At 37.7% G+C, this 16920-nt stretch overlaps 1 protein-coding gene and 1 long non-coding RNA gene across 3 annotated transcripts; one reads left to right on the top strand and one right to left on the bottom strand.

Moving 5' to 3' along the window:
• Positions 1-1663: 1663 nt before the first annotated feature.
• LOC309867819 lies at positions 1664-2867 on the bottom strand. Its single transcript, XR_014313335.1, has 2 exons — positions 2618-2867; positions 1664-1895 (listed from the first exon to the last, which is right to left on the bottom strand). It is a non-coding gene; the product is annotated as an uncharacterized lncRNA (long non-coding RNA).
• Positions 2868-2943: 76 nt separating this feature from the next.
• Positions 2944-16691, top strand: EMC7 (ER membrane protein complex subunit 7). Of its 2 annotated transcripts, XM_082736846.1 has the most exons (5): positions 2944-3287; positions 7307-7426; positions 12277-12415; positions 13729-13809; positions 16220-16691. In XM_082736846.1, the coding sequence occupies exons 1-5, from the start codon at positions 3055-3057 to the stop codon at positions 16370-16372; spliced, it is 726 nt and encodes a 241-aa protein (XP_082592972.1). In that variant the 5' UTR covers positions 2944-3054; the 3' UTR covers positions 16373-16691. The 2 variants fall into 2 exon arrangements, with proteins under 2 accessions (XP_082592972.1, XP_082592973.1); XM_082736847.1 differs by lacking the exon at positions 7307-7426 and having other exon boundaries at positions 2980-3287.
• Positions 16692-16920: the final 229 nt, after the last annotated feature.

The raw sequence follows: 16920 nt of genomic DNA, 5'->3' as shown, positions 1-16920 counted from the left end.
AAAGCCAAACTTGGAGTACTAGTGGATGATGGGCATTTTTAAATATTAAGGAAATTGGCTCCAGATTATTTGAGTGAAAAAGATTAGCTAATCTACTTGAAGTAAATGAGGTTTGAGAACTCAGAGTGCAAAAATCACTTAAAGCAAATAGCAGGGTGTTTGGGTATTGGCTCAGCTGAAGTTTCCAAAGCTAATATTATTCTGCTATTATTCTGCGAATATTATTCTATTTTTTAAACACAAACCCACTGATTTAAATATAAGAGAAGTAGAGAAGGGTATAATCCTCATTATTTTGTAGTCACACCTTAAAATCTGCTACCCCTTCTGTAACAGCCAATGTACGAAGAATTGTTTAAAAAGCTCCTTAACACTGAAAGATGCTGACAAGCAAATTACTGAAGGGAGGAAAAGATCAAAATCATCATCAAAGGTGCCACTTTAAGTGATCATGGAAAAATCCAGATAAGGATGACAACCGTTTTTTGGCTTATTCAAATTATAAGATGTCAGGGTAAATTCAATTATTTATTTTTAGTAATGTTAGCCTCTGTTTTTATTTTTAAAATAGCTTTATATTTTTGCAATTTATATTGATAAAACATTTATATTATAAAAAATTGCAAAAAATCAGAAACGTTAACACCTTTTAAAAACATTAAATAAATACTACCTGTAAAATCCAGACTCAACCTCTGTTGGTACAATCCAACATTTATAAAAATGCCTTGTGTGGTTTTTGAATGTTGTCTCTGTCCCTATCCTTGTTCACCCCCTTGTGGCCATGATATGAAGAAGCCAAGAGCCAGGCCTCAAGAAAGAGAAAAATTAAAGGGCTTGGATAATAAACTGATCATCTCTCATTTTAACAGTATTTCCCACAATTAAGGTAAGTAGGTCTGCTTGAAATCTATACGGGTCAAAATCTTGGCAGGAAATAGTTGGAAGCCTTGAGGGGGTTATTGTAAATTATCCCTTCATTAAACTTCCTTGCAATTATTGGCAGAAGTGAGAAAAACTGAATGAGGTGTCCTGCATATACCTCCTAATGGCTGAACCCAATTACAACCACCCAGAGGTCAAAGGAACCAAGTTTTTGCAATCCTTCAAGATCCAGTCTTCTAAGACACAAAGCAGAGTGAAGGGTAGAGAATGAATCTGGCTGGGCAAACAGAGCAAGTCTAGTATACAGTCCTTCTAAAATATTTCATTATAATTATAGTTTCTTTTATAAGGCATGAGTCCAAGAGATACATTATGGAATAATTCTTGCATAATTTAAAGTTAAATACCTATGCAGTTCCTAGAAAACACCAGAGATAATAGTATTTCACACTGTTAGAAAACATTACTGGGACTTCTCTACTCCATCTATGCCGGCGGAGGTATAAGCTGGCATTTGAGGGGTTCAGATCATTAGTTTTTTTTGTATTAGAGTGACAGTAAGGTAGGGGAACAAAGAGAAAGGCAGAAATGGGGATGCAGAGTTCAGTTGCTGTTTGCTGCTGGTCTTCTTCCACTCTGCCCACTATAAAAAACAAACCCCCCAGCTCCCACATACAGTATTAAGATCAACACTGATTACCTACTAATTAAATTGAACATATGTCTAAGACACCAACAAAGCAGGGTCACCAAGAATATGTAAAAGAATATCAGAAAATTTAGGGATGAAGCTATTTTTATGTCAGCATATTGGTAAATTTTGTAACACTTTAGAAAAGTGAAATTTTCGGGGCGCCTGGGTGGCTCAGTGGGTTAAGCCGCTGCCTTCGGCTCAGGTCATGATCTCAGGTCATGGGATCGAGTCCCGCATCGGGCTCTCTGCTCAGCGGGGAGCCTGCTTCCCTCTCTCTCTCTCTCTGCCTGCCTTTCCATCTACTTGTAATTTCTCTCTGTCAAATAAATAAATAAATAAATAAATAAATAAAAAGAAAAGTGAAATTTTCTTTCATAGTTTAGTGTAGTTGTACTACACTAGTGTAGTGTAGTTTAGTGTAGGGTTGTAGCACCTGATAATCTTTTTACCGTAGCTTTGCATCTTCCAAAGACCAACTGTGAAGTAATGGCTACCTTCAGAGGGAAAGTACCCCTAACCCACAGTCGCTGATGCTCAGGAGAATATAGAGTATGATGTGGCCCCAGGGGCTGCATCTCTACCCCCTGCCAGCGGCTCAGAGGACTTGGTTCTCGTATCCTTTCCCCCAACGCTAAGTCTAGGAGTTCACAAGGCAAAAAAAAAAAAAAAAAAAGGCGTTTCCCTCGATAATCTTCAATATAGATTTGTACCCAGAGATTTGTATTCGAAAGGACAACGTTGATAGCTAACAGAAACCTTGGGCACGTTCCTTCCCTTTCTATCATCAAGAAAATGAAAAGATTGAAGATGATCGCTGAAATCGTGACTTAATCCCCGGGATCAATACTGGCAGGTCGCCCCATCCCTAACGTTGTGTTTACGGTAAAGCGTTCAAAATCGAACGAATGGTGTAGTACCAGACTAAATGGCCAACTCTTTCCTTTTTCGCCAGAGGCAACCCTTAGTAAATCGTTGTGTATCTTTTCCAGCTATTTTCTATGCCGATACACGATCTCCTTTAAACACTCAAATGGGAACATTTTCATCTCATTTCATCTTTTCTGAAAGCTCTCTTCTGAACCCGTTTCCCCGAAAGCCGGAGCCTCATCCGCAGACACAACTTCAGAGCGTCGCGGCTCTCAGTCTCACAGTCTTTTACTCTGAGGCGCGGCCGGCTGCCACAGCAACACACACCTCCCCACTTTGGCTTTGTGGGCGGCCCCCCTCAGAGGCAGCTGACACTTTCCTCGGACCGCCTTCCAATCCCGAGCGCCGGGAGTTCGCGGCGGTGCTTTGCCTCATTTCCGCCTCGCAAGGCGATTGGCTCAAGAGTCCTTCCTTCGGATTTGAGCCCTCCGGTCGCTCCAGGACCCCGCGCACTGTGATGACGACGTCGGCCGGCGGCGGCGCCGACGACACCTGGGAGGCTGGGAGGGCTTCCGGGGCTGCCGGCCTGGCCGCTGAGAGCTGCTGTCATGGCGGCCGCTGTTTGGGGCTTCTTTTCCGTCCTTCTTCTGTTGCTCTCAGGGGATGCCCAGAGCTCGGAGCTGCCTGGGGCTACTGCTGATGGATCAGGCGGGACTGGGGTCGGCACAGGAGATCGCTTCAAGATTGAGGGACGTGCGGTTGTTCCAGGAGTGAAGCCCCAGGACTGGATCTCGGCCGCCCGAGTGCTAGTAGACGGAGAAGAGCATGTCGGATTCCTTAAGTGAGCATCCTATGGGCAGCGGGAAAGCGGTTGGCGTGGAAGCCGGAAGGGAATTCCCTCTAGGAGAGCCAAGTGTCAAGAACTGACGACGTCGCTGTCGGAGGGTGAAAGGGTGGGCGTCAATAGCAGTCTGTGCCTGGAGACCTTGGGAAGCAACTCGACGCTTTCCCCTATTTTCCCTATCACCCCATTCCGTGTATCTCAGAAATAAGGGTGGCAGGTGCTTGCTCCAGGGCCGGAGCAGTGGGATCCGTTATCTTCAACTCCATTTTTGCCTTGTAGGGGTCGACCCCTCCTGGGCCCTGGCGATAGGTGGACCCCTTATTTGTTTTGTGCTGAATTCTTTCCTTTGCATCTCATTTGGTCTCTCTAGAATCTGGCCACTTTTTGCATTCATTTCAGTCTTTTGGCAGTTTGATGTTGTGTAGAAAGATGCTAAACAAGTGGGAATTCTCAAAACCCAAAGGACTTCTATGATGGCATAGACTGGGAGGCTAATGTTGCTGCTTCTCAAATTAATGGGCCCTGAAGTCCCTAATCAAAGCACCTTTTTTTTTTTAATGCCTGGTGGTGGGATTGTTGTTCTTTTTTACAGTTGAATTCATCGAGGGATTTGAAACATCACACTTGGTTGCATTTATGTGAGACTGGGGTTTCTCCACATTTGCTTACATGCTTCTTTCTTTTCTAGTTATTAGCAAAAATGGGATTTCAGCCTATATTAAGGAACGTGGTGAATTTATTAGCATTCCAGTTTTGCAGTCGCCTGCTTTTCAGATGTTTAGGCACAAATGTGATGTTTTAAGCCTTTCAATCACTGCTTGGGAGGTGAAACTATGAACTGAAAGAAAATATTTAGAAAGGAAGTGTTTCTCTGATAGGTTTGTATACCAGCAAGTGGTATTTGCAACCCATACATCTTAAATTTGGACGTTTACTTCTAAATCTGATTTGCAAATATAAAGATTATCCAGGTGCTGTTGAATGAGATTTGAATCTCAGATTAATAGATAATGATGAGAAGTTAGTCTTTTAATACTATTTGTATTTACAAATCTGGCATTAGGGCATTCTTTAGGGTTTGTCCCAAGTAATGATGTTTTAATGAAAAAACTCAATTAAACCTTGGTTTAGTTAGTGTAAATTGATAATGTAAATAGTGTAAATTAATAGTGTAAATTGATGTTTTGGCTTCTCTTTTCTGCAGTATTCAATTCTTTTAAAAAGCATTTATTAGTTTAGTTTTTTGAAGATTTAATTTAATTTATTTATTTATTTAACAGACATACACTGAGAGAGGGAACATAAGCAGAGGGAGTGGGTGAGGGAGAAGTGGGCTCCCCGCAGGGAGGCCGATGTCGGTCTTGTTTCTAGGACTCTGGGATCATAACCTGAGCTGAAGGCAGACGTTTAACGACTGAGCCACCTAGCTGCCCCTATTATTTTTATTTTAAAGTAATGTATAAGCAATATGTTTATTGAAGAAAACAAACAAATTAGGGATAACAAGACTTAACATTTTATTGTATCTTTTCCAATGAATTTTCAATAGTAAAATACAATATGTAGTACTTTGTTATCTGTTTTTTTTTTTAAATCCCCCAGTTAATATTTTGGGAGCAGTTACTTACACTATTTCATGTTCTTCTGTTTGTAGAAAGGCTAAGAATTAATATGAGGTGCTTATGGTGGGAAACTTCTTGGAATTGGGATAGTAATTGTTTTGTACTTGTTATGCATAATTAGCTTGTAGTTTTGACTTACAGTTAGGCTTGTTGGAGGTGGCTTGGGCCTTGTCTAATAGAAATGAGGGGAGTTTTGACAGAGGGTGCTTTATGCCACTTATTGCCCCCATCACTGTGTATATAAAGCATAACTTATTTAAGCAGTCTTCTGTTTGGGGACATTTAGGTAGTTTTCAGTTTTTTGATGTAGTAGATTTTATGCACTATTCTTTTGGGGGGGAACTTTTTGTTACGGAAAATTGCAGACATACACTAAAATAAATGATAATTTCATGAATGTTTAGGTACCCATCACAATCTACTGTTCCGTTTCATGTCTCCTCTGTACCACATTTTTTTTTCTGGAATATTTAAATATCACCCTAAATATAATCTCCCTTGAAAAAGCATTATTATGTGTCTCTAAAAGGTAAGGGCTTAAACGCTCACAATACCATTATTGACTTAATAAAATAAGTAATAATGCTACAGATTTATCTAATACCCAGTTCGTTTATCTCAAAAATGCTCCATGTAATTCTCTCAAGTCAGGATCCAACAAAGCTTACATATTGCAGAATACATTTTTAAAACCAAGTTTTAAAATTACATTATAAAATTTATATGTTATCTTTCTCAAATACTTGTCTTACGGTGAAAAATAGATTTGCTTTTTCCTTTGGGTAGTTAGATCTGCTGTTGTGTTTCTCAATCATTAGTTTAATTCTTTTCTGGATCTAGAAAAATATTTTGAAGATGGTTCATTGAGGGTCCGATCAAGAAGCAGAAGACACCCAAATTAGAATAATTCAAGGAAAGCTAATGAAGGGATTAAACACTGTAGTCATGGTATAGGGAAACAACCAGATTGTGCAGTACTCTAGAGTTTACAGCCTCAAGGCTACTATTACCTCTAAGCCTGAAGGAATTTGGGGAGGTAAAGTTTACTGGGACCTAGCGGGGAAGAAAGGACTGCCTTCAGAGGAGCACTGTCCCTTGACACAGCAAGTCAGAGGTGGCCTCTCAGGGAGAGAGCTGGGGAAAAATATGCTAAGCTCATTTTCTTTCCTTCCTTCAGTCTACAAAGAGTTGAAGGGTGGTGAGTGGGTGCAAAGGCCCAGCAATGGTATCTAGCCCAGGAACAAGTTAACTTGATGTTTACATTTCAGTTCTGTTTTAGTTCAGTCTGTACTTTGAAATAGCAAGGAATGTCTTTTCCTTTTACTTTTAGTAAATATTGTGGGTGTGGCAGAATAAATTAGGCTGTGAAACAGCCTAAGGATTTTTTTTTAAAGACTTTATTTATTTATTTATTTATTTATTTGGGGGGAGAGAGAGAGCGCGCGAGTGAGCAAGCACAGAGGGAGAGTGAGAGGGACAAGCCGACTCCGCACTGAGCAGAGAGCCTGATTTGGGACTCAATGGCAGGACCCTGAGATCATGACCTGAGCTGAAGGGAAACACTTAACTGACTGAGCCACCCAGTTGCCCTGAAAGAGCCCAATGATTTAAGAAGCATTATGTAATGTATTATGATCCAGGGACTTCTCTGATAAAGCAGTTCCTTTTAGGATCATTTGTTTTTTCCTGAAACAGAAACTTCGTTTTCCTCAGAATGTCAGTTTCCCAATATTAAAACAAATTGATTTTGATCTGTGAATCTGAAATTATCAGCCCTTGGATGGGATGGTTTTCTAAGTCTAGAAGGTTTTGAAAAAAATCAGTATGGAAAAGGCAGATAGTTTTAACTACATAAACCTGTGAAACTTCTGTATATCCAAACAAAAGTAACCAGAGTAAATGGGAACTATTTGTAACAAGTGGAACAAATTGTACTTGATGGCCTTCTTGTTAGAAAGAAAGACAATAAAATGCAAACAAAAACTAGGGGGGGGGAGCCATTTATTTTTAATTAAGGAGTTGTTGCAGGCAAAATTGGAACCTTAATGTAGTAATGATGCATATTGATAATTTCTCCTGAATGAAGACATGGCTTCAGAATTGAAACTGTGCCCCTGTTATCAACTATCCCCCAGAAGGAACTAGAAGTACTTTCTATGTCAGGATTCTCTGCTCCTGTGGAGTGCTGTGGTGTATTTTCCAGAACCCTTACTGTGTGATTATGGAAGCTGAAGCATGGGGACAATTCTTGCCAGTTTGGGGACTTTTTTTGTTGTTGTCAATTTCTGTGTCATTTGATGGGGGGTTGATTTGGGAGTTAACAGGTGATTTAGAACATAAGAAAAAAGCAAGCTGTTGATCAGAAGTATCTAAATATGATTTTCATTTTTCTAGGACAGATGGGAGTTTTGTGGTTCATGATATACCTTCTGGATCTTATGTAGTGGAAGTTATATCTCCAGCTTACAGGTTTGATCCTGTCCGAGTAGATATCACTTCAAAAGGAAAAATGAGGTAAGGGCACCTGATTTAGTTTTTACAAAAGGCAAGGCTGCTGAGTACCTCCTATATTCCTTTTAGAATTTATAGTTAGGGCTGAAAAGTTTCTCATTTAAACTAGGTATTCCATAAAAATATCCTTATATTGTCTTTAATTTTAAATTTTTTTCCTCTCTGCCCCAACCTCCCAATATCCTTACATTGTTTTAATTGAGCATTGGTAATACTGCAAAGTTGAACTTCCTCCTGCTCTGGCTTAAATTTATTTTACTCCTAATATTATAATAGAGAAGAGGCACTTCTTCATTCATTACCTACTGAAGAATGAAGAGGCACTTCATTCTTCATTACCTACTATGAGAGCAAAAGCCCTGTGAAAGTTATAATTGAAATAATGATTGTCAGTTAGTTAAGCTTCTGTCTTCGACTAAGGTATGGTTCCAGGACCCTAAGAGTCCCACATCTCATCCTTGCTCAGCAGGGAGGCTGCTTCTCCCTCTGCCTGCTGCTCCCCTGCTTGTGCGCTCTCTCTCTCTTTCTCTCTGACAAATAAATAAATCTTAAAAAAAAAAAAAAGGAAATATGATTATTTAAAGTGGGAAATTATTTAACTTTTCTAAATTAGAAATAGTATATGCCACCTGTTTTTCACTGGGATATTTTGACAGTACCTCTTAATATCTACTTAATAGTTGTATTGATCTGGAAATTTCTTTAGTTCTTCCTTTCTGAAATATTTAGTGTGCAGTGGAAATTTAGTATTTTGGGGGCAAACAGTGGATTACATTGTGTAGTTTGTCTCAAAGCGAGGATCATGATGAGAAAAGAAAAAAGCACAGTATAATTTCTAAGTAGATGAGCATATGCTTTGAAGTTGAGGTGAAAAGAATGTGGGAATAATTCAGGCCGTGAGTATAGAATACCACAAATCCATTTGAAGTTAGAATCTGTTGTGTAGATGTCCACAGTTATTCCTTCTGTTATTCAGCATTTAATTTATTTATTTATTATTGTCCCATACTAGTAGTATTCTCTTTGGTCTAAACTGACCAATAAATAAATAAATTTTTTATTTATTTGTTTTTTCTAGCTTTATTGAGGTATGGTGACAAATATGAAAGAATTTTGAGTGGTAATGTCTCTTTGAGCTATCACAAAATGACTCCATGTTACAGTAATAAAGCGTAAGTCTTGGAAAGGCAAAAATAATTTTGGGGTTCTGTTTTATTGCTGACCTTTTTGGTATGTGCCGAGAATATTTGGGTTGATTTGTAGCGACCCCAGATTGAGCTGAATGATAGAGATATGTTCAGTTGATACCATAATATTTACATTTGAGATAGTGTTTACACCTAAAATGTTTTTCTTCTTTCTTCACCTTATGTTTTGCTTTGTTTTGTTTTGGGACACTGAATGTCATAAAAGTATATTATAATTCACATAGAGTGAGTCTCACGTAGAGCTGTCTCATCCTTTATATTAGCTACAGATTAGTCCATTGATGCCTGTGCCTATTGATGGGTAGGTAGGGTTTTCTTTCTCCTCCTTTTTTTTTTTCTTTTTTTTTTTTAAGATTTTATTTATTTATGACAGAGAGCGATAACAAGAGAGAGCAGAAGCACCTGAGAGCTAGAGAGGGAGAAGCAGGCTCCCCACTGAGCAGGGAGCCCAGTGGATCCCAGAATCCCAGGATCCTGGGATCATGACCTGAGCTGAAGGCAGACACCCAATGCCTGAGCCACCCAGGTGCCCATTCTTTCTCCTTTGTTAACATGTGTAATGAACAGAGACAATTACAACTTACATTCTTGATATTATCATGAAACTAATATAATAATGCCACTAAAAATGATGTCACTTAGAAACGAATTACCCCCCTGATTTTTGAAGTTAAATTGTTGTCTTAGAATAGTCTAGTTTGTCCAAGTTCTTTTTTTTTTTTTTTAAGATTTTATTTATTTATTTAGCAGACAGAGATTACAAGTAGGCAGAGAGGCAGGCAGAGAGAGGGGGGAAGCAGGCTCCCTGCCGAGCAGAGAGCCCAACGAGGGGCTCGATCCTAGGACCCTGGGATCATGACCTGAGCTGAAGGCAGAGGCTTAACCCACTGAGCCACCCAGGTGCCCCTAGTTTCTCCAAATTCTAATCATATTTCTTGCTGTTGGCTGTTTAGAGCAAGGGTAAAGCTTGAATTGAAGGTAATCTCTTGTAAATATGTTTATAAATATTTGATTAGAATAAGTGGATTTTTTTTAAAGTAGTTGAAGCACATTAGGTATCAAATTTCTCACTTCTTTTTTTAGAGGCATGAAGATTTGTAAGAAAATATATAGGTAAAATCTTAGTATGTTAAATTTAAACTTTAAAGGACTTACCATGGGACGCCTGGATGTCTCAGTCATTAAGTGTCTGCCTTCAGCTCGGGTCATGATCCCAGAATCCTGGGATTGAGTCCCGCATTGGGCTCCCTGCTCAGAGGGAGGGAAGCCTGCTTCTCTTTCTCCAACTCCCCCTGCTTGTTTTCCCTCTCTCGCTGTCTCTCTTTCTGTCAAATAAAGAAAATCTTAAAAAAAAAAAAACCTTTAAAAAAAACCTTTAAAAAAAACAACAGACTTATCATGACTTTTTATATATTTTAAAATTGTAAGTTTAGAGATGGGTGGGTATGTAGATTACACTGTACATTATGTATACATTTCACAGGTTTTTAAAGAAATATCAAAAACACTAAATACTGGAGGAAATGAGAGTTGTTAAAAGGGGATGCTTGGAGATGCCTAGGTGGCTCAGTCAGTTAAGCTGCTGCCTTCAGTTCAGGTGTGATCCCAGAGTCCTGGGATTGAGTCCTGCATCTGGCTCCTTGCTCAGCCGGGAGCCTGCTTCTCTCTCTGCTTCTGCCTGCCACTCTGCCTGCTTGTGCGTGCACGCTCTCTCTCTCTGATAAATAAATAAAATCTTTTAAAAAAGGGGGGGCATGCTTGTCTATTAGAAACTATAATTTATATTTATGTATTTTTGCTCTGAATTTTGAGTAAAGTAAGCAAGTGGAAATATTTTTCTATATATAAAGGTTTTTGCTTTGGGTAAAGAGTACTTCCTTCTTTAGCATTTAAGGACTGATTGCAGCAGTGGGATTCATATTCTCAGTTCCATTCCTGATGATTGGATGCCTGAAGCATATTAAAAACAAGGCCTTTATCATTTTAATAATTGTGAATGGGACAGAATAGAGAAAGAGGGGGATTTAAATAAGATCCTAATATTCTTGGCCAGTATTTTGTAAGCATGCTTGGTATATGATAAACATCTCCTTCTAAATGTATAAGGAAAGTCCTGGGGGACAAATCATAAGCCACTTTCATTCCTGGGGGTTTGATGTTCTAACCAAAACACTCAGATTTGGGGCATCTGGGTGGCTCAGTTGGCTAAACATCCAACTCTTGATCTTAGCTCAGGTCTTGATCTCAGCCCATGGAGCCTACTTTAAAAAAAAAAAAGAAAAAGAAGAAGCTTAGATTTTATTAGCAATATGTAGGTAAGAGGTAAGTCTTAGGCTTTCTTTGAGCCAGAATTAGATCTAGGACTTGATTTTCCCTTTGACCCTTGGCACTAAAATCCAAAAAGACCAGGCTCCCAATCTGGGCCTGGACTTTTGGAGGGAAAAATCTCTCCTGAAATTTAATAGTCACCATCCTACCCTCATTGAAATTTAGTGTGTGAATTTATTACTTCCCACATAATCCAGAAACTTTCAGGACATGCAATTAACAAGATCATTTCTGGTCACATTCCTGGACTTGTGATAGAGACAAATGCATAACCTCTTTGCAAGGAGATACTCTCTGTCCAGGCCCGTATGTAAAAAAAAGCACATAACTTATCAAATACCCAAGAAAACAATGTACATTGAGTCAGCAGATGAATTAGACCTCTGAGAACCTTAGACAATAGAATTACTGGATATGAACTATGAAATAGTTTATATTTAAAATGCTAAACCAAATAAAAGACTTATTGCCATAAGAGTAAGATACTACAAAAATAGATCATAGATATTTGAAAAAAGAACAAAATAGAACTTCTCCAATAAATACAGGCTTTGGAATATAAAACTCAATGCATGTGTTAAGCAATTGAACAGAGGTTTGAGGAACTATAAGATGGATCAGAAAAAACTTACCCAGAATCTAGTACACATAAAGGAATGGACACTGTGAAAGAATTTAGTTAAGATGCCTAGTAGAGAATGAAAAGGTTGAACAGGTGTGAAATAGAAGTTCTGAAAGCAAACGAGTGAGCAGCGGGGAGGCAGTTTTCAAAGAGTAAGCTGGAACATGTGTGAAAGTGGGTTAGAGTTTTGATTAAAGTTAGTGCATCTCAGGTGAAAATGTAGTGTTACCTATAGCACTGTTGCAGGACTTTCTTGAATCATAAATTTTTCTTGCAAAATAGACTTGAAAATTAGGTATGTTTATTAATTCATCTCAGACAATCAAAGAGATATGCAGCAATTTTGTATATTTATAGCAAAATTAATTTATTATTAAATATAATCAAAGAGTATTAGAGCTAGAAGAATTTCTAAAAGAGCTTTTGATATAAACAGAGAACTTGTCTAATCCCATAGGCCTATATAATGACAGAGCTACAGCTCAAAATTAGGTCTCCCGATTTCAAGTTTAGTGTTCTTTCTCTACATTTTGCTAAATGCTTTAGAAATACAGATAAGATTTTTAAGATCAAGAGTTTAGATGCCAAAGCATTTTGGAAAAAGCGAAAGGTATTGCTAAAAACTGAGAGTAGTTCTTTTAACTAGTAATGTTTTTGAATAAACTACTGATGCTTTTCTCATGTGGCTTTATCAGAGCAAGATATGTGAATTACATCAAAACATCAGAAGTGGTCAGACTGCCCTATCCTCTCCAAATGAAATCTTCAGGCCCACCTTCTTACTTTATTAAAAGGGAATCATGGGGCTGGACAGACTTTCTAATGAACCCGATGGTATGTATCATGCTACAATTAAGTATCTTAACTACTCTCTAATTTGATTCTAGGTAGTCAAAAATGTCTAATCCTGGTGAGGAAGAAAAGACGTCAGATTGTTAGATGAATGGTTAATGGTGAATAGGTTATTGATTTATTGATTTCAGGAAAATAGTAGCTTTGGAAATAATAATGGAAATAATGTAGTGAGAATTGCATGGTTGCTTTGACACTGAAATGTGCAACAGAAATGGGATAAATACTTATGATGAAATGTTTTAAAATGCGAATGGAATAAGAGTATGTGGTTAGTCAAATGTGGAGTCAGCAGTCTCATCCTTCGTTCTACCTGCCTATTAGTTCACTGATGAATGTGCCATCATTTATTGAACAGCTACTATTGGTGGCTTGAGTAAGCATTTTTCTCCGTTTTTCACATGTGTAGTAAACAGAGAAGTTATTCTGTGATAATTTAAATACTTGGTATGAAACTGATGTTATGGTGTCCAGTAATAATAAAACACTAATAGGATACATTCTTTAGAAACAAATTAAGTTTTTTTTTCTGCTTTTGGAAGTTGAATTATTATCTTGAAATATTCTAAATGGTGATCATATTCCTTGCTGATAGCTATTTAAATCACAAACAGGAATATTTGGGGAATGTACATTTTTTGAGAGAAATAAATAGTAAAATAAATAAAATAAATAAATAGTCTGATCTGCTATCAGACATAAAGAACCAGGAGGGTAGAGTGCATAGGAGAAATCAGCAATAAAACTCCAAACCTTATTAAGAAATATCTTCCATATTCTCATTTCTGAAATTCCGCAGAAACATACCTAGTGCTAGAAGCGTGGCAGGCATTTTTCAAAACTGATCTGTTGTAGTAGTCACCTGGTACTATGTTGCAGTCTTGAGAAGATGTTTATTAATTAGAGAGTCAATATAATATTTTCTGCAAGAACCACAGAGTCATCTGGAAAGATCCCAATTGGCCATCAGGATCCTTGTTCCTAATGCCAGACTGCAGATTAAGGAAATGTTAAATAAAATTGTAAACTCTGCAAAATGATAGGTAGCTCATAAACGAAGTGAGGTGTCTGTAAGGTCCAAACCTACATGAATTAGGCTCTTAATACTCTACAGTAGTCAAACAATGAGGAGAACCTTATATCAGCAGGGCTGGGTCAATAGAATTGAGGTGGTGCTGGTAGTTTTATTCTATATATAACATTTGAATCTTTAATTTCATCATGGATTGTTAAGTGTAGATTTTATTCTTCTGTCAAGTGGGGAAAACACTTTCTGGATTTTTTTTCCTCCATAGGTTATGATGATGGTTCTTCCATTATTGATATTTGTGCTTCTGCCCAAAGTGGTCAATACAAGTGATCCTGACATGAGACGGGTAAGATGTTTGCCCCCTTTGTGGATTTTTGAACCATATTCTGATGCCTGAACCAGCTGTTGTGGCCGAATGGCTTGGGTTTTTTCAGCTTTATCTTAATTCCCAAGCCAAATTCATTCAGAGGCTGTGTTAGCACAGTATCATGTTCCTCTCATTTAATTACTTATTTCCACTGGACCAGATAAATTCAGTTGGTTCTGCCTGATAAAAGCCTGGGTCTCTTCATATAGCTTAAACACTCTGCTTAGTACGACTTTGTGTCTTTGTGCCTCTTTTGTTAAATAGTTCAAATGGTACCCCAATTCATATAGTTTGCAAAATGATGGCTTTTTATGATTTACCTTTATTTTATAAAACTCTTGAGAGTATATATTTAGCTTTTGTAGTCAGATACACACACACACACACACACGCACAAATTCAGTTAACTAAGGGAGAAAAATAGAATAGTGGCTTCTAGACTTTTCACCACAATATCATACTGGTTTTGCAATGGGCGGGGAGTTGCCAGGTAAGATGCTTCAAATTTAGTGCCACTGCTTTGTCTCTTTTAAATACTTGCTTCCATAAAATCTTCAGAATTCTTTTTAAAGATTTTATTCATTTTATTGACAGACAGAGATTGCAAGTAGGCAGAGAGGAAGGCAGAAAGAGAGGAAGGGAAGTAGGCTCCCAGCTGAGCAGAGAGCCTGATGCAGGACTTGATCCCAGGACCCTGGGATCATGACCTGAGTCGAAGGTAGAGACTTCAACCCACTGAGCCACCCAGGCACCCCCCAGAATTCTTTTTAAACCCTTATTTTTCTTCTGTCTGGAAACCATCAACAAGCTCATTTCCTCAGTTCCAGGTTTTTCCATTGTATGTAATATATGAATGTATTGACACTTTATTCATTGCTGAATGAACATTTTTTAATTGATATCTATGTTATAGATACTAGGGATACAAAAATGAGTTGTATATCATCCCTGTTGTCAACAGACTCAGAATCCAGTTAAATGTAGGAAATAGAATGGATTTATAAACACTCTTCTTGCCATCAGAGGATTGTGGGTATATGTGTGAGAGAGTTTTAAATGGGAAAATAAGATACACAACAAATAAATTAAAATGTCTGCTGAGGTAGTAGATGATTAAGTTCTGTAGAAGGCAAGGCATTTATTCCAAGCTGGAATAGCAGAAAAAGTTTCATGATCAAAGAATGCTTTATGATACTTCAGAATGTCTTACTGCCAAATTTGACCTTTTTGCTTCAGTGTTGGTCAGAAAGTGTACATCCTATGTCATCCTTGTTAACCAGTTAACCCTGTGGTATCAATAGAAGAAAACGTTGGAGGTCACATTGGATCAAAAGTTCATTCCTTGCAGAGTGCTTTGCACATAGTAAGCAGTGTAAAAAGGTCTTTATTCAAGAGCTTCAGAATTGAGGAGATTCAGAAATAGAGTTGGTGATACATTTTTGCAGGGTCTCAAGACCTCTTACGATATACATTTAATTTTTTATGATTAGAGCTTGTTAACATTTCTGATTTATGCTTAAAATGTTTCTTTTCCTGGATATATCTGTAAGTGCACTTTCTCCTTGAAAACCTGTGTATAAATTCTACCTTTGGGGAGAAAGCCTAAGCTAATATCCAAGTGGTGTTCAACTTTAAATGATAGGTAATACAGTTTTTGCTGGTTTTTTTTTTTTTCATGTGTAAACTAATACAATTTTAAGTTCACTTTGGAATTTAATGTAAAATTCAAGTGTGACATACATTACATAAATATTGTTGAAGGTGGAGCAGTACTTTATAGATTGTTGGCTTATTAGAGAGAGGACAAAACCTCAAAATAAAAGTGCCAGATCCTTATGAGGTCCTGCCAGTAATTTGTTTGTAGCATTTCTGTTTCTTGCTCTAGATGCTGTGATTGAGATCCCTCAGGCCTTAATAGCATTCACAGATTTACTACTAAGGGCCTTAGGAATGAAGTGTTGGAAATATGTATTTATTGTCCAAACATTTCTGATAACTTTGTATATAGTTAAAGACTGATACTCTTTTTTATATGCATTTAAAGAAAGCACGAGTTTAAAAAAACATTTAAACAGTAAGAGCATTTTAACCAGAAAACAAAATAAGGTGGCAAGAATATGATCACATATAATCATAGAAAATACTCTTTATGAAAACATAAGCTGAATCACACCAACATAAGATTTATTGGACATTAATTAAGGGCCACAATGCTTAGTAGTATAAAGGAGGTATGAAACATGGTTTCTGAAGGGCTGTGGGGTAAAACATTGCTGAGGACCAGTAGCTGCTCTTTGTTCTCTTTCTCTCCTTTAATGGAAGTGTTAGTTGTTAGATGACTTGAAGGATCTTAATGCCTTTCCTTTTACTGTGCTTTGTCCTCTTGCAGGAGATGGAACAGTCGATGAATATGCTGAATTCCAACCATGAATTGCCTGATGTTTCTGAGTTCATGACAAGACTCTTCTCTTCAAAATCTTCTGGCAAGTCTAGCAGCGGCAGCAGTAAAACAGGCAAAAGTGGGGCTGGCAAAAGGAGGTAGTTGGACAGTTGGAGATAGCATTTGCACAAATATGGATCACTGAGTGGCATCCAAGTCTTGAGGGGAAACCATGTGAAGCAACTACTGTAAACTTGAGTCATCTTTAAAGTTGATCTCTTACACCTGTCGTGTGTGGTAACTCTTTAGCACATGTTTTGTACTTGGTACACAAGAAAATCCCGCTTTCATCTTTTGTCTGTATGAGGTCAATATTGATGTCACTGAATTAATTACAGTGTCCTATAGAAAATGACATTAATAAATTATATGAAGTACTATACATTATGTATATTAAAATGTCTTAATCCAGAGATAAAAATGACCTTGTCATTTCTTCTTCACTTAATGTTTCTTTTATTCCAGACAGTTTTCTTCTTTCATTATATGAGGCTTGCAATTGACCTTTCCTATTTAAAAAGAAGTGGTTGATATTTTAGAGCTGCATGCATCATGATTTTTTGTGTAGCCAGACCTTTCACAGTGGTCAGCCCTGCCCTGCACTTAACATTCCCTGGTGTTTGAGATGGAAGCCTATGTTCCTGATGTAG

This window comes from Mustela nivalis, assembly GCF_964662115.1.
Source record: "Mustela nivalis genome assembly, chromosome: 6".
In the NCBI taxonomy this organism is placed as follows: domain Eukaryota; kingdom Metazoa; phylum Chordata; class Mammalia; order Carnivora; family Mustelidae; genus Mustela; species Mustela nivalis.
The sequence above is the reverse complement of the archived record's forward strand: the minus strand, read 5'-3'. Positions and strand labels throughout refer to the sequence as shown.